Below are 24,093 nucleotides of genomic sequence, written 5' to 3'. Positions count from 1 at the left end.
ATGTGAGGTTGATGGTCTGTATTCCTGTACTTCAGCTCAGAACTTCAAATTCATCTCTGCCACAAGCACGCATGGTTTGTTTTCAAATGCTTTGCAAATGAATATTTTATGAAGTAGCTGTGGCCAAATGCTGTAGGATGGCCTTTGATACACTCCGTAGTCAAGCAGCTTTAGCTGTGTTGGCAGAGCCCTCTGGTGGGAACACAGCCTGCGCCAGCAGCAGCTGGGCCTGCAGACAGTGCCACCCACTTCTCCCAAATGCCATCAGCCCTCTCTGCTCAGTGGCATCCCACCAGCTGTTTGCTCCAGTGGTCAAGGGTTATCCCTTCATCCTGCTCCTAGGCAGGAGAGCAGAGCCCTGTGATGTGTGCTTTGCCTTTCTTAGCAAACATGATGACGTGCTATAAACACCTGCATAATTTTAGGTGTTACTTTGCAAAATATGTTGGGTTTTTGAGAGTAATAAAGTTAGTCCATTAGAAGGTAATGTTTTTCCTAATCCATATTACAGTGTGGCAGAGCTGTGACAAGTTTCAAGAGTAGCTTTTATGAATTTCAACAGTACCAGTAAATACCTTTTTTTAAAAGTACCACTTAGTAAAAGTAACTGATTTACTTGGGCATACAGTGAGACATTTCTAAACCAAGAGCCACAGCCTTACATTTCTGATGGTCAGCTAATTGAAGTGCTTTTGTGTTTTTAAGTACCAACTTACTGAGCATGAAGGAAAAATGTTATTACAATTGTCTAACCTAATAGTGTTCAAAAGCCTGGTTAGGACTGCTAGATGCACTGCAACCAGAATGTGCATACTGGTCTTTTAATCTGATTACATCCATAAAGTGTTGATCTAATACAGGCCAGTAACTCTCCTGCCGGAAATCCAGCTGTTTGAAATTGTTGCACAAGTAACGCTGTAGTAATGGAGTATCTTTGTTTTCCTCCTCACACGCTGACCAAAGCTTTTCACTCACCATTGATCTGAAACACTTACAACTGTGCCCAGTATTCTAGCTTCATTAAAGTCAGAAAAGAGGAACATATACCATGGCTCAAAAAAGCCTGTGGTGGACAGGAGCCCCCTCTGATGAAGTCAAAGAGCAATGGCAAGACAAAGGCAGTCATATTTTTGTGTCATTTTACTTGTTTCATTATCAAGTTTTCATTAAGACAGATGATAATTTCTTCCAAAAGCTAAATTAACCTTCATGGCCTATATTTGAAATGGCAATTACAGTTCTTCAGCTTTGCATTGAACTCATCTGCTCCATCACTGGGGTTCAGCAGCACAGAACTGCTCTCTGTTAAGAAACCCATCATGTGGGAGGCAGTCGCATGGCAGAACTCTTTGCTGCAGGTTGTGAATCCTCAAAGCTGAGTATGTTTCAGAAAGCAATTAAACACATTTGTGGAAGGAAAATTCACCAGTATGATGAGATGCAGATTCTGCCTTTGTTTGAGAATTCCCTGTGGCTAGGGAGAAGGGTGGGAAGTGCATGGCTGTGTGTACTCACCCTCTTACTACTTACCCTTTTGTAAAGGCAAGATGCTGAACAGTGCTCCTTGTTGTGGTTGTTGTCCCCCTCTGCTGATAATTGGAGGAGCTGTGATGGGGGGAGTATCAAGCTGTTTGCTTGGATGGATGAGGACTCCAACTCTTCTCCCGCAGCCTGGAGAAGCAATTTGTTGAGTGATACTGTTTCCAGAGGAACCTTCCAGTTTACCTGCAGTCCAATGTGGCATTTCTATGACCGTCAGTTTTCCTTCCCTGAATGGAGAATTTCATTGGAGGCTTATTATAAACATACATAGGAGGCAGGTTTTTTCTTTCTTGCGGGACAGCTTCGTCTTCCTGTTTTTCTTACAGCATTGTGGTTAGGCTTTAATTCTGTGCCAGAGGTGGTATATGGTATGTTTTTCAAGCCCTGCATCTTTTGGCTTTTAGGATACTCTCTGCTCTGTGGCTTTATAAAGCTGCTAAGAAGCTATTTTTCTAATTTCTGAATTGAAATTCCCCTACATTTGTATTGCAGAATGCCATCATGATTCAGCTTTATAGAATATGGTGTTACGTACACAGGTGGTCTTGTTCATTGCTCTTTTTAAGATATTGACATGCAATTTTAATCCTCCTGAGTTGTCTGTTGTAGCTGAGAATTTCAAATGTAAATGTTTCTTTAACATTGCTCGTACTTATCTCTAATCTCAGAGTCTCACAACAAAATCTCTTGGAGAGTTCATGCTCTTTTGTCTGTGCTTTCTATTTCAAATGCGTATTTTCTTGGAAAGTGGCTGATTATATAATATTTGATTTTTTTAAAATAACCACTGCTCTTGTAAAGAACTTGAAGTTGAATATTACTATTCAAATAGGCAGGTGAGAGCTTTGGAGATCGGTAATTTGTACCTTCTAAAAAGCCACACTGCCTCGCTTTTGTCTCGGAATTTATTATGCTTCCCAAGTATAATGTGACATACTGAATAGGGCAGGGGGTGGGGACATTGTCTTCAGCTGACATGCTGTTATCAGCGGGACTGTGTTTCTGGACACAAGATTTCGCAGTCATTGGTCGTCCGAAGAAAGCCTTTCCATCTGAGGATTGGACAAGAAGATGCGTCAATTTGCTGCCCGTCTCCAAGGTACTGGTGATGCTGCCTCCACAAGCTGGCTAACGTCACAGCTCCATCACCCAGCGGGGTGTGGGCTTTTTTCTCCTCTTCTGTTTTAATTCTGTATTTGCTTCCTACTGCATTTCTTAATCTGTCTTCTGCCAAATGCTAACAGCATGATATTTTGCAATCATTTAGGTGAATACAAGAAGGACGAACTCCTGGAAGCTGCTAGGTGAGTGCTGCTTAGAATATAAAGCATATTGGTGGGGCTGGGGGATGGTGGAGGGAGAAGCAGGAGAGGAAAAGGGATTTTTAAAGCAGTAATGTTTCGTCATTGCCTTTCTGTTAAATGATGCAAACAAACCACTTAATTAGCATGAATCTCTTTGGACTTTACTGTCTGGTACAAATGGAAAAGCCTGTTTATGTAATTGAAATCCCCCACTATGGTGGTTATAAGGTTAATATTGAGTTTTTGCTTGTAAGCTGCTTAAATCCTCTTTATCGTTTTGTGACTGTTCTTTTTAGGGGCAATTTAAGTAATGCAATTTTTTTCCTTTTGGTTTTTACTGCTACCTTAGGATGTTTTGAAAATAGGCTTTATCAGAACAGAGTGTAAGGAAGCCTATACAAAAGGTGTAAAGTTCAGTCATATATTCCAAAGATGCTTTCATCCTTCCTTCTGACAGCACAAGACCATTTTATATAGATCGTTAACCCTTCTGAAAATTTTCTGGATATTGCCATGTAGTTGTTTCAAATGCTGTGGGCCATATACTATGAAAATGTATTTAATTCAGAACATTTCATTCAGCAGATGGCTTTCAGAGGATCTGTAAAATTACATAAAGGAAATACAGATGCGATTAAGAAGATAAATTAAGAGGTGTTTTTGCGTGATCTTTTGTAATTCACTTAACTGCAAATTTAATTTTCTGTATTTACCCTTGATTTTGAAATGTTCAGAAGATCCTTAAGCCATCAGACATTCTCCCTGACAGAGTACAAATTTCACTATGCTGTCTTTGATATCCAGCTCCTTAGCAAATGTTTTGCAAAGAGCTCTGTATTTTTTTTTTTCCCCTCCCCTTCCCGTAATCATCTCCTCTCCATTTACAGGAGTGGTAATGAAGAAAAACTGATGGCTTTATTGACACCTTTAAATGTGAACTGCCATGCAAGTGATGGGCGTAAGGTAAGTTAATACCTGCTTTTTATTTCTGTTATTCAAGGAGGGCAAATTTAACCATGCTAGGAACCAGAGATGGATACTAGGAACCAAGAGAGTGTATGGGGAGGAAAAACAGTGATGTCTTTTCATCATAAAATTAAACGCTGTTGTACTTGATGCTGGCAGTTTTGACAGATCAACAGTCAGCAGACACAGATTTGAGTGAGTCTTTCAAATGTCAGACCCTGCGTACACGCGAAGTGAAACCTTAAGACCTTGTATAAGAAAAACAAAATGCACTCTTGCAGATGAATAAAATAACTAAGGAAGGGAAGTTGTCACTTGTATTTGAACATTGTCTAGGTGCGGTGGTTGGTATTCGGCTTAGCCCCCGATGCCCTACCATACAGACTGGCACTGTATTGGTGTGCTTAACACCTTTTGCATTTTCTTAAATTTGACACTGTTGTTTTGACTTTCTCTGGCAGGGATGTTTAAATGAGTTAAATTAAGGATTAGGCTGAAACTGGAGGAGGGAAGAACATACGGAGTGAGAAGTAGATCCTGTGATTTTGACTTAGTCATGGAGACGATGGTCTGTCTCGACTGTTGGATTTACTAATGCTGGTTATTTTTATTTTTTTTTAGCCATGTACCAAAATGTTCTTAATCTGCATCTCTTAACAACTGTCTTTCACGTGTAACAGTACATCTCACTCTTGGAGAAAAAAGCATGGGAGTGTTTTCCTTCATAGTTTGCTTTATTTTGGGTGGAATGTGTTGGAGCATAATATCAACCTCTGCTCATGCTGGAGCTGCTGTGGAACAGCCCAGTTTCACTGAAATCAATGAAGATAAGCCAGTTCATGTTGCATTTTCGTTAAAAAAACATGTCATTGCTGATTATGTATATAAAAAAAATGCAGCTCCATATGAAAACAATCCTATTCTTAATACACATTTTTAAATGTTTTCTTGATTGTAAGGCATATGATACCTATTACGTGAAAGGAAGCCATTTTTTTGCTTGTTTACATGTATCACTGACTGAAAGTTTATGAATATTCCAGGATTTTAAAACAATTTTATAATGTGAGGACAGGCGAATGAGCAAGGGCTTTTAATTCAGCTGTGTCAGATCTGATCTCCCCGTATTTTAAAACTAAACGTATTGCCCGTAGTTCTTTATTTCCTCCTTTTTCCTTTTTTTTAAGACTTTACCATTCAAATGAGATTGTATTTAGGTATTAATAGTGCACTGTGTTGTAATTAAGCATGGTGGTATACAGCAGTGCTGTACTGAGTAATTGAGTCCCCATCGCTATTGATTTAAGGCCAAAGGCAGATTTGCGATTTCTGTTAATATAGATGGGAATAAGCCCTCACAGATGTCTGGAATATTTATTACTCTGAAATGCAAATAAAAAAAAAATCTAAAAAGCTTTTAAAATTTACATTAAGACAGTAGAAAATATTTATGTATTATTACAACCTCTGCATTAAAAAAATTATGCCTGAAGCTCAGAAGCTAAAGCTAATTAATGTGGACACTTTGGTATTTGCCGTGTGTGTGTTTGGTTGTTGGTAAATGAGCTCCTTTTAAGATGACTTGCCATTGATATTAATTAGCTTCTTTTAATGATGTCTTCCAGATACCATTTTAATTGTTTTTCCCCACCATATATGAGCAGAATCTTTATTGAAGTAAATCTCCGTAGCAAGTGTGCTTCGTAACTGTTAAGTATGTGTACGGCAAAGCTTTCAGGTCCTGTATTCCAAGATCACTCTGGGTTTAATCATTCTAAGGTGTGCTGCAAGTTAAATGAGCTTTTCAGCCTACAGCACAGCATTCTTGTAAATGAAGTCTCTGCTGGTGTAGCTGCCTCCAGCTGACCTCTGCTGATTTTCCATTTTGGGAGTTGTTTCTTGCATTCCTTGATGCTTTTTGTAGTTATTTTTTTACAGATCCCTTGAGTTTTTAAGCCTCAAACTTCTCACAGCTTAAGGCCACAAACCTGATGTAGCTGCCAGGCCGGAAGTGCAGACTCTGCAGGGTGGCCCGAGGTTCTGAGCAGCATGCTTACTTGTGTTGTATGGACACATCCATAAACTCTTGTGTACATCCTTCTACAGTTTGTGCATTTCTCAGATTTGCGTGCTTTGTAGGTGAGGAAATTGAGTCCTAGTACGAAGTGGGTGATTTGTTTTTTCTGTGTAACAGGTGGTGATTCTGTCTTTCCATACTTCGGGGTGTGACTTTCCAGAATTTGTTATTTAATATCCGTTGCACTAGAAGTGAATATCAGAATAGTCAGGATATATACAATATTGCTTATTTTGTTGCTGTATGAAGTTTACCCCTGCCCCAGATCTCTTCTCTGTCCCAACTATACCCCATCTTGTGCTTCATAAAATGGATAAAAGAAGTGGAAAACTGACAGTAGCTCACTGGTTTGAAACCAGCTTAGGTTAGAAATAACAAAGAATTACCGCATTCTGTATGCTGGTTGTAGCCTTTTGGAAAGTATTAATAGCCAGAGTCTAATTCCTACTGGACTGGAGTCCATGCTGCTAAACGTGCTGATAACCATCGCTCCATCTTTGTTTAGCATAGAGGTCAAAGACTGAATAGGAGTGAAAACTAAACTTGCTTCTTCCCCTCCAAGTCAAGGTTAGATTATGAGCACTGTAGAAACGTTCACATTACTGAAGCTTTTCAGCTGTTCTGAAGAGGGAATTCACTCTCTGTTGCTACTCTTGCAGTTATTTTCTGGAGTGAAAAATGAAGGACTGTGTGAAAAAGAGAAAGCAATTTTATACATCAGCTAAAGCGTATCTTCATTCAAAGGACTTAGGTAATTCATGGGGTTTTGTTTTGATGACCAAGGAAAATCAACAACAATACCGTGAGGAAACACCTATTTCATTGCGCTAGATAATGGTTGATTTAATAGTAAGTGTTGACTGTGTGCCTGTTGAATATAGATGAGGGCACAAATAATAGCACACAAGTACAGGGCTGTGCAGTACAGAGCTGTATGGTGCAGCGTGTGCAAATGAGTGTTGTGCAAGGCTCAAATTTCACAAGAGCTATAGGGGTTGTTTTGAAGCTGCTGTCCTATTTGCTTTTTAAAAAGCAGTGTGTGAGCTGAAATACAATAGTCATTTTTCATGCAAGTTAGTCTTGTTTTGATTTTTTTCCATCAGGAGGCTGAAAATTAGAGAATTTTTAGGATGTGGTGGTGTGTGTAACAATTGTGTGTTACATCACTTCTGTTTAGATTGCTTTGCAAAGTATTTGCTCTGTCAAAACGGAACTCACACAAAATGCAAAGCCTATTCCCAAAGGCTCTGAAATTTCACTGTGTCCAGCCTCTGTGCTCTGCCAAACCTTTTGGTCTTCATGTGATCTGTAGAAGGAATGACTTTCTAGAAGACATGTTATAGTATTGAAGTTAACACATGGTGCTGAACTTTCACACTGTTAAAAGCCACACCGCCTACTTACATGTCTGTGTGTATGTGAAGGTATGTGGGCTCTGGAGACTTGCTTTACAGCCCCCGTTGTTTTCCCTCAAATGCGTTTTATTTTTCTTCTGGGGATATCTTTTTCAAGAGTCAGTTGTGGGTGAATTTTCAAAAGATGTGTTTGACTATTTTAAAACAACAGGTTCCATCCTTTCTGCTTCCAGAAGCTAAGGCTGTATTATTTTGTCATGGGAACTGGACTTCTGACTTGTTACCAGCCACAGTTTACCTAATCTAATAGTTAGTGGCGGGAGACAGATTTAAAATAGGATGTATCATGGTTGCAGGTGGAGTTGAAGCTCTTGGCTCTCTCATTTGCTTTGGAAAGCTGTTTCAGGAAGAAACTGATGTTACCTCCATTTTTTAAATACAGAAGTATCTGAGCTAATAAGAAAGCATTGGTTTTAGCAATTCAGATGAGAGCTCTTCTCTACAAGGCAGACTTCCCACATCACTTCTTGAGAGCTTTCCAAAGTGAACTGCATCCAGCTGACATGGTAGCTGTTAGCAATGGGAGGTTGGAGTTTTGCTGGTATGTAATATCCTACTCCTGTATGCATGCTCAGATATTGCTGGCACTAAAATACTCAGGTGTCAGTTGAATAAAACCTTCCGTTTGTGCAAGGAAACCCAGCTTCTCTGGTCAGGAGTTACTCAAACAGTTTTGCTGCTTTTCTGAAGGTTCATATCTCTTGAAGTAGAGCAGACAGCTGAGATTTTGAGCTCTTTGGAGCACAGAACAATTTCTTTTCTGTAAAATAAAATGGATGATTCATATACATTCTCATATTTTCCATTGATCTGTTGCAGGTGCATTTTGTATTTACATTTTGTATGAACCACATGAAAAGAGAGAATGCCATGGCATTACCTGTGAGCAGCTTGGTCCCAGGTATTTGTTCAGCATGAGGCAGGAATTACTACCAGAAGGCAGCGCAGGATGCAGCCTCCACAGCTACATTGTTTTCTTTCCTGCACCTTCCCTCCCTGCCTTGCTCCTTAGAAACTAGAAATGCAGAAATCTCTGCAGCAAGTGAACTAGAGAACCTGCAAACAATGCATTTCCAGTGATCATGAGGCAGTGATCCCATGGGGGAAAAAAAAGAAAGACAATTGTTTATTACAAGGCCATTCCTAGTGTGGATGTGGTACTTCATTTAATTTCACTGTAGTCTTCTGGCTCCTAGTGTCCCTTTCTTTGTTTATTCCCAGTTTTCAGTCCTTAACAGATCCCAGTACCAGTCCTTACTACTTGTTAGTATGCCTCTCCAGTGCTGCTGTTATTTTCCTTTTCCAAACCAGATGTAGACAACCCTGGAGCCAGAATACCAGTAGCATGCCTTTACGTTAAACTCTGAGTCATAGGAGACATACTTGCCTCTTGGGTTTGATTGAGGCTGTTTATTCAGCCCATTCCTTCCTGCCATACAAATGTTCATTTTTCTTGTGCACAGCATCATCCAGGGTCATGGGTGCAGGGTACAGATGTAAGATGTACTCTGAGAAGGTCTGCAATGCAGTGCTGAGTACCAGCATTCTTGGCCTGAAGCAAACACTGCACAAGATCTTGCAGGTGTGTGTTCTGTGGAGAGGATGGAGTGCCCCCTCAGCTCCTGCTATTGAGACATCTCTGATACCAAACAACAGTCTGTCTTACGGGGTTGTAGAGTCCTTTTCTTGTTTCTTCTGCTGCTTTCTCTGTTGAGAGATCAGCCTTGATCAGCATGTAAACAAAGGACTGATGAATAGAATTTGAATTCTAACAAGATCAGGTGAGTTATGTCTCCTCTTACCAGGGAGTCTCCAGTTTGCTGTTGGTAAATAGATTTAGCATCCCTTCTTCCCAAATTCTCGTTATTCTTGACTGTTTTCATGAAAAATACTGCAGTTCAAAATAAAATTGGTTTGCCTTCCGATTTCTGAGCCTGGATGGAACAATTGATCCATGTTTTCACAAGCTTTTTCTCTACCATTATTGAGTGTATAGACTTGACCAGAGCTTTAGATTCTCTTAGAATCATCTGGGCTCTAGGAGCTGTGGGATTGAAGAAAAATGCCATGTATTGCAAGACTTGTGAACAAATTGCATGCTAGTGACACTATAAACCTTTACAGCTGTGTGTGTTTTTCTCGTGCTACAGTAATAAAAATAAAAACTAATAAACCTATAATATTAATAAACCTGTAGATCTATTTATTCTATAAATTTATGGTGTGCAGATTATGTTCAGGTGAGTATGGAACATCTTTTGGAAAAAAATTCCCGTACATAAAAAACATTCTTTAATATAAATAAATGTTGTGAAAATTAGCACTTTTTTATGGACAAAAGCTGCCTATTTGAGCTAAAGACTTAGAATCATGGAACAGTTTGAGCTGGAAGGGATGCTTAAAGGTCATCTAGTCCAACCCCCCTGCAATGAAAATGGACATCTTCACCTAGATTAGGTTGCTGGGAACCACATCCAGCCTGGCCTTGAGTGTTTCCAGGGGTGGTGCATCCACTGCCTTTCTGGGAAACCTGTGCCAGTGTTTTACCACCCTCACTGTAAAAAATTTCTTCCTCGCATCCAGCCTGAATCTCGTGTTTTAGTTAAAAACCATCACCCGTCATCCTATCACAGCAGGCCCTGATAAAGTCTCTTCTTGTCTTTAAGAGGCCTTTTTAAGAACTGAAAGGCTGCTCCGCAGTCTCCCTGGAGTCTACTCCAGCTGAACAACCCCAGCTCTCTCAGCTTTTCCTCATAGGAGGGACTTGTGAGCAGATACGTGGTGCAAGGCATTTTGTCATACCCAAGGGTATGTCTGAATGTATGTGTATACTCTATACATGTCACATGTGATATATTGTTTACATTTTATCTTCCCCAAAATTTAGTGAGCTTTTTCTGCTGGTATACGTTGTGTTGTTTGTAGATATATCAAGAGTCTCTAGTCTCAAGGCTTATCTACAACAGAAAAATAACTCGAGGAGAGGGGCAAAGGAGTTATGCATTAAAACCAGATTAACGATTGACCATGTGTATTCTTGGTTCAGAACAAGTGCTTTCTCCTTGATTAGTCTAATAAAATTAAGAATTAAAAAATGTAAAAAAATATTCCTAATGTCTTTTTATTTCAGAAGAAGACAACTCCACATGGAGTAAATACAAAAATGTTATTCCAGCATAACTGGGTAGACAAGCCCCTGCTGAATCTGCTCATTTGTTGCTTACTAGCATAAAATGTCAGTCTGGTCTTAATGAAGTGCTGTGAAACCACATCTGTGGATGGGAAATGTGCAGATTTTTGACCCTTTACTTGTGGTCCTGCAAAGATGAGCCAGAAGTTTTATGATGCACAACTGCAACTTTTTGGAACTGCAGTTACCGAAACAAATGATGGTAACGTACTCTGCTAGCTCATATTTGCTAGTAGAAGATTGGCCCTGGATGATGGCTTCGGAACACTGTAGTCTTTGTTGACACTAATCTTGAATGTGTGTCATGGAATGCATACGTATCAAAGGTACATCTAGGGGTGTGAGCGTGTTTATTGAGACGCATACATAAAAATATAAAAGTATATAGGTGTATATTCCTATATATTGACTCAGATATGTTCTTATACAGTTTTATGTATACCTAGCTGTGTCTTTATTTATGTGTGTGTGTTTATGTGTGTGTACCTCAAAGACATAGCAAGGTAGTATGCTTGCCTTAGGGGAAGGTATGAGCCAGCACTCCTCTATTTCTGCAAGCATATTTTCTGGGGATTGAGGGAGGATGGAGAGCACATCTGTTTAAAACAAAAATATTATTCTAAGAGTTTATTTTATTAAAACTTTCAGATTTAAGATCCTTATTATTCACTATGTTCAATGACTGCTATGTTTTGCAAGTGCTGCAATTGTTTGTGCTGCTTCTGCAGCCTTACCAGTGACCTGTATTGGGTATGGGCATGTACACAGACATGGGAGAGTTTGTCATCATACGCCAGCTGCTCAGTGGCAACTGACTTACACATTCTGTTATCCCACCTCAGGTACAAAGTCAGTCACAGTATCTGAATGGAGAAGGGGAGCTGGGGGTTGGACTCTGCCTTGGTCTCCAAAGCTCACTTCCAACCTCAGTTTTGTGCAGTACTGTGATGCCCCACAGTAATACATATTATATGATCCATGTTCCCAACTTTCATTTGGATGACACAGCCTTAGAGCCTATCTCTGTGTATGCTATAATTAGGAGGACTGATGGAGGGAAGATGAAGTCCTTCTCTTAGTGAGTATGTGCCTCAGTGGTGAAAGTAGGTACTGTAGATCAGACATTTTTGTAGTCTCTTCAGTTATAGCTACACTCTGTAATTGGGTTAAATATTTAAAATCAAAGTCTGCACACAAAATTACAGGTCCTTCCTGGATTTAGATAATGGAGCCCTGTGAAAAGGTGACCTTTTCAATGCCACAGAAAGGTTACAAAGCAAATGCCATAATGTTCATTATGTGCCTGGGGCAGAAATGCCCAATGCAGTGCACACATAAGAAGAACATTCAAACATTGCCACATCTGTGTTTTTGCCTTTAAACACCATTTTGTTCAAAAAGATAGTTCTTGGTGTTCTTACATGTCAGAAATAGTGAAAACTTACGCTCTTTCTTATGCTATGATCTCATTTCATCAGCCAAGCATGATCAAAGTTGATAACACAAGAATCCCACCTCTGACTTTGTAACGTATAGAAGACCTGGCTTAATTTCTCTCTGTGGTGTCTCTTCAGCCTCCCTATAGCTAAAGATGATACCTTTTGAAAAAAATGTAAAACTTGCTCTAATCATAACTTCTGTTATGAGATCTTAAATACTTTCCCAAAACAGTTTCAGTGAGTATCTCTTCACCTGCTTTCATTTTCTTCAGAGATTTGTAAGTTGAGTCTGTCGTGTCCACAGATAGAAATTGTGACTTGAAGGACTAGAAAGAAATTGTTTACACTGCAGTCATTCTCTCTGCACTGTTCTCTAAAAATCAGGAAATCTCATTTGTTAGGTCTCAGTCAACAGGCTCTTCATGAAACCATCAAATATGTTTAAGGTGTGGGGTTTTTTTAATACCCAGACTGTTTCCCCATGATGTTTAGCTTCCCACAGGGACACCTTCTTGCGTTACGCCATTATCCATCTACTGTCAAGACAAAACAAGTCAAACTGGCAGACTGGGCAGAGCTGACATTTAATATTTTATGCATGCGAACTGAATGCTGTGGTCTGGATTTGGCTCTGTCAGCTCGCAGAGCATCCAGAAGTCAAGAACTGGTGTTTCTTCTACTGCACTCTTGAGAGTCCTTTCCTTCACAGAGCTTGCTGAGGTTATGTCTGAGATGAAATGTGGCAGCTCAGTCTGTGGACTGTATACATGTGATTTCTGTCTGTGGTTGACTACAGTGAATACCGTAGGTGCCATTTTTATCCTTGGTGTCACTTTCCCCTCAAAGTCTGTGCACATGAGCATGAGAGGTACTGAGAAGTAAACCGTTCTGCTTTCTTGTCACTTTTCACTTTTGAATGTGGTGTTTGCATACTTTGTGGCCTTCCTCTTGTTACACCTATTATTTAGTTGTACACTGCTTCCTATTTTGCACGCTATCATGAAACTGTCTCAGGATCTAACAAAAACCATTGATGAAGATTGAGTTAAAAGTCTGTTGAATATGCATGTAAATTGTATCAGTTGGATTACCCTTACGCGTGTACTCATTGACTGCTTCAGAAAACTCCCAAGAGTTTTAGAGGTGGAACTAACCTTAACTATATTTGACTTTTCCCAAGCAGATCATTTTTATCCAGGTGCCCACTAATTCTAGCTGTTGCTATATTGTATTCTTTCTGATGCAGACAACAAAATCACAGGCCTTTAGTTCCCCAAAACATCTTTCAGTGATTGGTTTGCAGCTTCCGGTTCTTCATGTACCAGAATAATCTTAAGTGAAGGTCACATACCGCAAGTAATTCACCTTTTTCATTTTCCAGTGTTCTCTTGGGTGAATGCAGTCCAGTCCTGGCAGCTTGATGTTCATTTTGGTGATTGGTTTCATTACTTCTTTTATACATAATTTAGTGTCAGATAGATCCTTTGCCAAGCTTCACCATGCTCATAAACAGGCAAATGCTCACTTGCCAGGGTCCTGGTATGTGAATTACACCTTTTTTCTAAGATATATACCATGACAAAAGTTTCTTTAGTTGTGCCATGATGGTTTCTTACCTGCAAGAGCTCTGTTTTTAGTGTCACCTTGCACCACTGGACTGTCTGGTGGATGTTGTGCTCCTGATGGGTTGGAAGAGGGATTTATGGCTGGTTTGAATTCTTTTTGCTAGTCAGTGTTAAACTGGTTTGCCTGCCTAATTGTATTTTTACCTCTAATCTGCTGGAGTTCATGGTCCTTGTGTTTTTATTCAGCTTGTAAATCCAGCTGTTTGAATAATGTCTTCTTAATTCTAGTAATCTCTTTTAGTTTGCTCTTAGTCACACTGGCTTCTTTCATTTTATCAAGCTCTTCTCAATAGAAGGTATGCGTTAGCGCAGCATTTCCAGTATTGGCCCCATTAGCAGTCTGTATGCTGTCTGTAAGGACATAATTTTCTTAGCTACCACTTCTAGCTTATTGTTAAAAAACTTCCCAGTTTTTTTCCACAGCTCCTGCTGTATCATTTTGGCAGGCATTTCCCCTGTAGGTAAGTTAAATCTAAGGATGTTATAGTCACTGTTAAAGGGCAACTTTTACTGCCCTTCTGTTTTCTGTCCTTGCTGCCTCTGATTTCTCTCAGCACATCAGTTATCACTTGCCAGTACAACCCCATCACTGACTTCACAGGTTGCATGGGTAATTCAGAGTGATCAGTTTAGTTCTAAACAAAAGAAATACAAATACTTACATGCAGGGAAGCTGTATTTACATAGCCATGTTTTAAATTGTGTGAGTTGGGTGAGCAGGCAGCAGATGAACAATAAAAGGGGAGGAATATGCCAAAATAGGGCATTATAATTGATGATGGATGTGTCACTGATGAACAAGAAAATTGAGGTTATTTTATTAGTATTTTCTAAGTAATACAATACATTTCTACTTAGGAAAGAGACTTATTTCTTACAGATTAAATTCTTTAGAATATTCATATCCTAATAACCATAACTTTTCAATTTTCAATTGTACTAAAAGGAAGTACAAGATAAATTTTCTGCCTTTTTCTCTGTATCTTGTAAGGCTCTTCAAAGGAACATCGAAATCTACTTGACTGGACTATAAAGGCATTAAATTCTAAAATTTGCAAATTATCAGTGTAATGCAATAAGAACATTTTAATGTATTTAATTTTGTGAATTATTTTATAATTTTGTGTTAATTTAATTCCAAAATGAAAGGCATAATTATTTATTTCACACTGAGCACTGGAGCTGAAAATGCAATCGATTTGCAAGTTTTGTTCGTAACGGAGTTCATTGTGACCCTACTTTCAATATAATGAGCAAAGTGCTGATTTGAATGTCATGTTAGCAGAGGGACAGTCAATATATTCTGAGAAGCTTTTAATCTTTCTTAATAATATGAAAATCTTACAAACTGAAGCCTGGAAAGTTTCTAGTTGGAAGGGGAAGGAGGAGAAGCAAAGTAAATACCTAAAGATGGAGTGGGAGAAGAGGTAAAAATAGTAAAAAATATGAGAAGAAAAGGGAATAACAGACTGTTAGTTGACTGTAGTATGAAAAAGGTTTTGATAGCGAGTGGAGAAGAAGAGACTGAAACAGCAAAAGCGAGCAGAGTTTTTGTTCTCTGGTGTTCCAGCATGCATCCTCTTCAGATTGTTTTAATGTATGCAGGCCTTCCCCACTCATCTGCCATGGAGAGGAGTCTCTTGTTGGCACTTGTTTGTGCTGCCAGAGCAGCACCAAAATGTTTCATTAGAAAGAGAGAGCAGCAGCTTGAGCAAATAACTAAAGAACGGGATTCTATAGCTTCTGACACTGGCTGACAGGACAGATAAAAATGTATGTATTTGTGCTGGAAGAGGGGAGAAAGTTGTCTCATCCTGCTCTCCTGGAGTGATAAGCATTTGTGGCTTGCAGTTTGATGGGATTCATGGGTTGAGACTTGAGCTGCAGACTGTGCTGGTTGGCACTAAGATGCTTTCAAAACCTCTGCGGAAACTTGGCTATCCATGCCCCATTGCTCAGACCAGCAGCAGTAGCATCTGTTCTTCCCCATGCACTGAACTTGAATCACAGCTTCCAGCATGTGATTTAACGAATACAGCTCTGGCTGTTGATGTGAGAAAATCCTGCATGCCAGTGTGCTCAGTCCAGCAGCCCAGATGAGATTGTTCTCTAGCTGGCAGGTGCTGCCAGCTGCTCCTTGGAGTACTAGAGGAGTTGCCAGTACTCCTTGAAGTCCGTCTGGTGACTTGATAACGTTGCAAGGGCAGTTTCTTCTTCTTACCTTTGCCTCAGCAAGAGTCCGTTGTGCCTCAGTGCCTCACCTCAGACTCGTCCATTTTTGACTTCCATTTCTGACAGATTCCAGGTGATGAAAAGAAGCAACAAAAATGGCCATCCTGGACTCAATGATACTGTAAGTAATTCTTATGTGGTGTTCTGCCATATTTTTCAAGGCAGCATACATCTCCTTTCAGTGTTAAATACCATTAGCAACATTCTCCTAAGAGAGTGGGTCTTCACCATCATTTCATCTTTATCTATCACAGCAAGCCACTACTCCTTCAGCTGCCAGCAACTATCACCAAAGAAACTGTGTATACTCCTCTGTTTCTCTAACAATTCATCTCAAAGTTGTCTTCCCATGTCACTGAGTGCTGCCAGAGATCTATTCTGTACTTCTGAATCTGGGAAAACTGCAAATGCTGCTTCATGGTAGAAGCTCCAGAATTTCTTTTTCTTATGGCAGTTCTACCCCCAGCCAAACCTTCATCGTCTGCATGTAGAAACGGAAGAGATTCTTATAAGAATCTCAGTTTTCTGAGAATGCCATAGGTTTGTGAGGTATATTGCTCACATCCCCTATGGAACTGTTTTACCAAATGGGTGCTAGGTTGAGATACGTGCAAATAAATAAGAGTTTTGGGGGAGGGGAGAGCTGTTACATTTAAATTCTTGTTCAGGAAGAGGTCAAGGATTGCTAATGTTCCATTTACAGAACCTGCTGTTTGTGAAATCCTGAGATCAGAGGTCAATGTGATACTCCTATGTGAAGATTTAAGTGTCTCTCCCAGCCCTTTACCATTTCCCTCTTAGTCTCTGCTTTTAAGTCAGTCTCTGAAAATAATGGCAGCAAATTAGTATGGAGCTGTTAGGGAACTAAGCTTCCTAATTAGTATTTGGGGAGTTGAGATCACTTTTATCCCTTTGCTATACCTGCTTTTCTAGTGAATCACATTGATCTTTGCTTTTAAGGTTCAATCCAAACATGGTTGCTGCCTTCTGTCTCACAGTATCTCTTTTTCTTCTGGCCTTTTAGCTCTTTTTCTGTCAGGTAATGATGCTCTCTCAGGTTTGACTTTGTTTCCTTTTCTCTGAAGTTATCAATTTGAGTTAGTTTCTTTTTAATATATATAGCTGCTCTCTGCGTGGGTTAAGGATGTGTCTTCCTGGTGTCAACGATGATAATCTCCATAATTTTGAAAGTCAAGTGTCATTGTCTGGAGAAACCTGCTGGGCAGGGAGACTTATTCTTCTTCTGGAATTTAATAAGGCTTTTACATGGTTATCTTCAAACATTCATCTTAAGCCTGCCTCTGCAGATGAAACTCTTTTTTTGTGTGGTCCTGCAGAGCTTGCCCTTTGCCCTGTTCTGCTTTTGGGCATATCTTGTTTGCCTTGACATATCTACCTTCTCTGTGGTGGCACTGTTACTGTGCTAACAGGAGGAATTCCTGGGCAGAAAAGTGAAAGCACTCATTCCCTATTCTTCCTTTTTTAACTTCTAAGCAACAAAGACGCTCTGTTTTTTTGTCTAGTCCTGTGCAAGATGACGCTTGTCATCTTTTCTGTCTTTCCCTACCTCGGGCGTCTATGTGATTGAAAAAACTTCTCTCGTAAGTCTCCTGCTCCTTCTTTGTCAACTCTTATACCAACTTGCAGTGCAACAGGGTCACCATGTTAATGTGTAGAACTGATGCCAAGCCTTGTCACGCAATCTTGAGATTCAGAGGTACAGCCTGACATTTGTATTGTCTCTTAAAGGTCAGATCTACTAGAGAAACGTTTAGTAGTCAGTAGTTTGGACATTAAAGCCCTCTGAGAGGGACCAGGGACCAGATTTGAATACTCACTGGAGATGAGGAATGAAGAGTCCTGGCCTGTCACCCACATAAACCTTTTCCAAATGAGAACTTATTCTGTCAGTGTATTTGCAGTCTTTGTGCTGCTCTTTTTATTTGCTTAGTTTTTCTATTTTACCTTTATTATACATTCTTATATTTTCCTTCAGTTTATGGACATTTGCCTGGTCTGGAGATGTCCAACACTAACCTGAAAATAACATTCCAGCTGTGGCTTCTGTACAGTTGAATACAGAGAGGAACATGTCTTCAACCTGTGATCTGCAAAGCAATGCTTTGTAGCTGGTACATATTTACCTGAATACATTTCTGAAAGGTGTTCAGTTCCCAGAATCACAGAACTGTCAGGATTGGAAGTGAGCTCTGGAGATCGTCTAGTCCAGCCCCCCCTGCCAAGGCAAGGCCGCATTGCAAGGAAGAATTTCTTTTTAATGCAGTCTTCTTTTTTCTCTCTTTCTGCCAAGTGACAGAATGAAAAGGAATGCAGTATTTCTCTCTTATCATTAATGTACTCCTCATTTTCACCCAGTGATGTTCTGCCCTGGCATTAATGTGTATGTGAAATCAAGCTGAGTTTGTTGTCACTGTTTTACAGCTCAAAACAGCAGATTCTTTTTCAGCCCTCAGAGAGGTTGCCTGACATGCCAGAGCTCTAAATTAAGATACTGTGTGGCTTGCAGATTCTGAATTGGTGAGCTGTTCGTTCATTTTCCCTGCCTTCAGCTGTTAGAAAGCACTATGTGAAATTCATGATGTGATGTACTGTGCTAAGTCTGTAGTGTTCAACAATCCAGTTAAGTACTGCTGGTTGTGTTCTGAAGATGAAGTAGTTAAATTACCACTGGAAACACAGCGGGGTGAGAAATATCTTCCTTTGGCATTTTGTAATCCTTGCCCTTAGGAAATGTTTTGGGTTTTTTTTTTCTGGTTTGTTTTATGGTTTGGTCGGTTGGGTTGTTTTGTTTGGGGTTATGTTTGTTTGCTTGTTTTTTCCTTGAGAAAAGTAGTTTTCTTTCACAGAGATGAAGCCCTTCATCCCTAGATGATCTCTTTTCATCTTCTTTATCTCTGGAGTTGAATTTGCTGCAGCCAGCTCATCTACCATCAGCAGTCTGACATAACTTGTTTTCCTGTAGCAGCATCTATAAGTTTATCCCTAAAGCGCTATTGTTGACCATGAAATGAAATAATTCAGTACTGCTGTAAAATGACCAAGGAAGTTACCCAATTTGGATGACTGAAGTTGACAAGCCATGTGGTTGACATACAGAAGCACAGCCCCTATCCTGCTCATTATAAAGCATCATTGTCTAGCTGAGGTTAGCGACCTTTATTTCTGTAGTACTTAGTGTGCAAGAGCATTGTAGCATGAATATAAAGTAATTTTCAGTTACCTGAAATATGTGTTTCTAGAGGGAATTTTTTTTTGTATATGATGATATGCCCATACAAACAAATGTCAGTGAGATGTGTTCCCAAGAAAGCTTACAACTGAGTCTAAAACTGAGGTGTAAGATGGGCGCAATGCTTAAAATTAGAATGCAGGTTGGTATCTGAGCAGCAAAGAAAAAGCTTGATCATTTCCACAGTGGAAAAGGTCAGGAATGTCTCTTTAAGATTGTGATGTTGTTGCAGCTTGTTTTCTTACCCCATTAATCAGAATGATGAAGTGGCAACAGGAGGTATTCCACTCACATCCAGAGTATCTTCCCAGTGTACACTCGTGATTGATGCAACTCATTTTAGAGAATTCTGTCAGAGAGCAGCATCACGCAGACAGACTGTTGCGATTGTACAGAAAGATTCTATCAAATTCTAACCAAATGAAGAGAGGTTTGTTTTCCTGCTCAGAGGTTTTTCCTTAGTATGCCAGACTCAAATAGTTATTTTGCCAGGAGTCAGGACTTCCTTCAGACCAAACAGTTCTATGCAAAACTGTGAAGCAAGGTCTCTTCTGTGATTAGAAACCTCTCTGCTCATCCCATAATTTGGAGGAGGTGCAACACTGTTTTGAAGGGAGCTTTAAGACAAACTACAGAAGTTTCATGTAGTATTTTTATTGCTACTGCTCCCTACAGGCAGTATGGTCTTGATTAGAGTAAAGGTTTTGTATGACAAAAGTTAGGTGGAAATTTGCTGCATACCTGCAATTTCCAAATTTACCAAACCTGAAGATAACTATAGACGAGGTAACAAAGTCACATACATTAAAGCCTACATGAAACATTTTTAAATCCCTGTTCCCCCCCCCCCTTTTCTTTTTGGCTTTCTTTGTCAGCAGGGTGTTCTGTAGGACTTAACAGTAAACATACAAGTGTCCTTACACATCTGCTGCCAAGACATGTTTGTTTATGTAAGTACCACCTTTGCTGGTGTGTATCCATGTGGGGACTTTCTGAGCAGGAGAGTAGCCATGTCAAGGCCAGAGCTGGCTCTCAAAACCAGGGTGTTGCCTCTTTATTGCATGAATGCCCTTCTTCTAGAAGATGGAATTAAGTTATGATAATTCTAAATTACTGTAGAGTATTGTAAATTAGTTGTATGATGGGACATCATGTATGTGATAAGATTGTTGATTTTAATAGCCTTTAGGGTGGCAACTTGAGAACTAGGGAAACGCATTGATTTAGATTGTTATCAGGTAGCATTATATAGAGATTTTGGTAGCAGAAATCAACAACAGTGAGTATTAGGTTTTTAAAACCATTCCTGCAGCTGTTACTGATCTCTCAGATAATGCCTCATATTAGAACTGTACATAAGATCCCTCAGTATAAAGATTCATAATTTGAATCTGGAAATGCAGCTTTTTTCTGAGGCTGTGGCAGCATTACTGTAAGAGCTGCTGAAGTCTCTGAGCGAGACAGGAGGGGAGGTGGATGGTGCATGGAGCTAGCACTCCCATATTGCCTGTGGACAATTTGCTGAAACCAATTTTCTGGTTTGAGTAAAAGCAGCTCAGCAGCCTGCAGCTCTGGTGATTCCTCAGGGCCCCTTTTGTTTGATGCAGGTGAACAGGGGACAGCAGGTCCAAGACAGCTGGCCCTGAACAGAGATCATCAAATCATCTGTTGGTTACAGAGCAGTGTGAAAATACCTAAGGCTCAATGAAAATAGTAACAGACTGCTCTGTGTACATTTTTTAATAATAAAAATGCATCTCGTATTCCCAGGCAACACATTTTCAAAAAGGCTGCAGGCAAAAATACCTGCTTTGGTATGAATTGTAGGTGTACAGGTTGACAGCGATTGCCATCTTGTGTACAGTGATCTTCCTAGAAATGCACAGGACCTGCTTTGACTCAATTACAGCTGCCATAAAACTTTAAAATAATGTGAGCATTTCACATGAGGGTCTACTTTACTTAATAAAAGTGGAGTTGTACTCTTTTTAATTACCCTTGCAAGTAAGACAGTGTGATTGGCTTGATATCTGTGAATGTGAGTCTTTGAAAGTGCCCTCTAGGGATTCTTGTTAATAAGTCTCTTGCCAGGTATTGCAACACATGGGAGGAGGGGTTAATTGATAGCTCAATTAAATCTGGTTTCTTAATATTAAGTGATTAGTTTGATATATCTTGCATATGCAGTATACAATACTGCTGTTTGTGATAGCTAGTTTCTACTTTACTGCTGCAGTATAGACAACATGTTAATTTTAAACACAAGTCTCTTTACTGCCACCATTCACTTGATTTTTATTTCTTCTTAATTTTTTTTAAGGGCTAATAATCCTAGATAATGAGTAGTTTGTGTAGCACCACATTATCTTTTAGGTACTTAGTTTGTGTAATCAGCATACGAGCTTGTAACAGCAGATCAGTATTTTCAGCTATGAAATCTGTGACATTAATGAATGCTTTTTCTGTCAAGAAATGGAAGTAAGTCCTTAAATTGTTGAGGTTAGGTCTTCCCACTTCCTCCTCCCCGAAGCATATGTAAGCACAGTGTTTATAAGAGCCTTTTAGCCAAACTGAATAGCAGCTGGCAGGTTCTGATATACCAGGCATGGATACAGGAGGAGCATCCCTCCAGGAGCGCAGCTTCTCCACGCCCCATGTGTGTGTTCAGTTGCCCTTGCCCCTCAGTCAAGTGGTCTCCCTGTCCCTCTACCTGCCTGTGTCTCCAGCATTGCATGGTCCTCCAGGTTAGACAGCTTTCAGTTGCAGAGTCGAAGCATGCAGACTGGTGGAGATCTCGGGCGCATCTCCGGGGGTGGGTGCAGGGAGCATCAGTTATCTCCTCCTTGGAGGGGCAGCTGCAGCATGGCACACAGCTTCACTGGAGGTGCTGTGGATCAGAAGGCAAGCACGGCAAACACAAGGTGCCTGGCTGCAGCTAAATAACTAAGTCCTGGTGTTTTGGGAAGACATGGTATTCTGTGTTCATTCATGGGGCTGTGGTGTCTGTTGCTCTGGGAGAAGGCAGTAGCTCACCTTTCTGAAAGGTAAAGGTATAAGTTGTCTAAAGATTCACTTAACGTAATTTTTCTTGCAACTATAAGCTTGAAAGGATGTGGGTTTCTTCTCTAATTAAGCTATTTGGCAGATGCAGATCTGAGAACCTTAGAAGTACAAAATGCACAGTCCCAGCTTGATTCATAATAGTTTTAAGTGGTGAACAAGACTCCAGGGTTGATGTATCTTTATTGAGAACATCCCTACTAATAAAGCTTAATATGAATGCAGCATGTTGGAAGTCTGCCATTGTTGTTTTAGAAGTAGCATGCAGACAAGAATGGATGTAGTTTAATTGTAGTGAGGTTAAAGGATCCTGCAGTGGTTCAAACGTTTAGGTTTTGCTCCAGTTCTGGCGTTCAGACCTTTCAATAGACTGACTTTTCTGCAATCTGATTCAAAGTCTTTTCAGGTTGATAAAACTGGATTTAGTAACCAAACCAAGGCAACTGTCTGAATAAACAGTACTGAAGTATTTTGCTGTGGAAACTTGCACAGCTGCCTCCCTAGATGAACTTGAGTTACCTGGCTGTTTTTCTTAGAGATGCCCTCTGCTGTCATTCTGACAGTACAAGCTATGTTCTCACCATGGTACACAGGCCACTTGGTAGGTGCCAAAGTAGTTATCCTTTACTGGAGCAAAGTAGCAATAGTACAGAGTAGAATCATGGAACAGTTAGGGTTGGGAAGGACCTTAAGATCATCTAGTTCCAACCCCCCCCTGCCATGGGCAGGGACACCTCGCACTAAACCATGTCACCCAAGGCTCTGTCCAACCTGGCCTTGAACACTGCCAGGGATGGAGCATTCACAGCTTCCCTGGGCAACCCATTCCAGTGCCTCACCACCCTAACCTTAGATCCATCTAAGCTTCCCCTGTTTTAAGTTTTAACCCGTTACCTCTTGTCCTATCACTATAGTCCCTAATGAGCAGTCCCTCCCCAGCATCCCTATAGGCCCCCTTCAGATACTGGAAGGCTGTTATGAGGTCTCCACACAGCCTTCTCTTCTCCAGGCTGAACAGCCCTAACTTTCTCACCCTGTCTTCATACGGGAGGTGCTCCAGTCCCCTGATCATCCTCGTGGCCCTTCTCTGGACTTGTTCCAACAGTTCCATGTCCTTTTTATGTTGAGGACAGCAGAACTGCACACAATACTGCAGGTGAGGTCTCACAAGAGCAGAGTAGAGGGGCAAGTTATGGTCATACTAAACAAGTATTAAATTCTGGGAAATCCATGTGGTTTATGGATATATAGCACCTTCTGCTGTTTACCACAGATGAGACCATTTGTGTTGATTTTAGCTTTTTAAATCTTGATAATAGTGAAATGTGATCTCACCTGTAATACTGTATAATGGTGTTCTAATGGTAACAGCAAATCTGTACTTGGCTTAATACTGTGAGATATGCAAGTCCTCCCATGTGCTCAAGCTGGTTTGCATATGGGGTTTTGCTGTAATAAAATTGTGTAGTTTGGTTGTGTGCCACAAATTAAATTGCAGCAAAGATCCCTTTAAAATCCTCTGATTCTCAGCCTTGGGAAGCAGGAAATGGCATCACCCATTTGTGTAGGAAATCAGTTCCTTCAGGCTGAGACAGCACACAAAATCTGTTTCATAATAAAAAGCTTTTAAAATAAACGTCAAGGGAAATTACCATTGTCAGTTTCAAAAGCTGTCAGTTAAAATTCTGACAAATTAAGTGTGGAGAAAGGTGATGGTGGTGTTGTTATTATGCAGCAAGATGTGTTACTGCTGAAGTCATGGATTTTGCAGGAACCTGCAAACTGCATCCAGTTTGCTCCGTGTGTCTTACCACAGCACAGTACAGAACACATATGGCTACTTGTTTGGTGCATTCCTGCTATGGGATAAACATTATTTCTTGTTCGGCAGCCTGCCTCTTGTGCGCTTGTTACAACAAGTGAGTATGCAGGTTATAAATTTGGTCATGAGTTAAACACAGAAAACCCAAACCAAAATAACTGTCATTGTAAA

The 24,093-nt window shown here is 40.2% G+C and overlaps 1 protein-coding gene across 1 annotated transcript in view; it reads left to right on the top strand.

The window, feature by feature from the left end:
* Nucleotides 1-24,093, top strand: part of TNKS (tankyrase) — a gene marked incomplete at its 5' end in the record, with an annotated part of 139,819 nt that overhangs the window by 69,918 nt on the left and 45,808 nt on the right. Inside the window, 2 exons of the mRNA XM_057419188.1 lie at nt 2,810-2,846; nt 3,734-3,809. Coding sequence (XP_057275171.1) covers nt 2,810-2,846; nt 3,734-3,809 — 113 coding nt within the window. The remainder of the gene's footprint in view (nt 1-2,809; nt 2,847-3,733; nt 3,810-24,093) is intronic.

This window comes from Pezoporus wallicus, unplaced genomic scaffold (genome assembly GCF_028554395.1).
Source record: "Pezoporus wallicus isolate ANWC-B61680 ecotype Strahan unplaced genomic scaffold, APGP_CSIRO_Pwel_v1 contig_2384, whole genome shotgun sequence".
Lineage (NCBI taxonomy): Eukaryota > Metazoa > Chordata > Aves > Psittaciformes > Psittacidae > Pezoporus > Pezoporus wallicus.
This window is presented reverse-complemented; position numbering and strand designations above follow the sequence as displayed.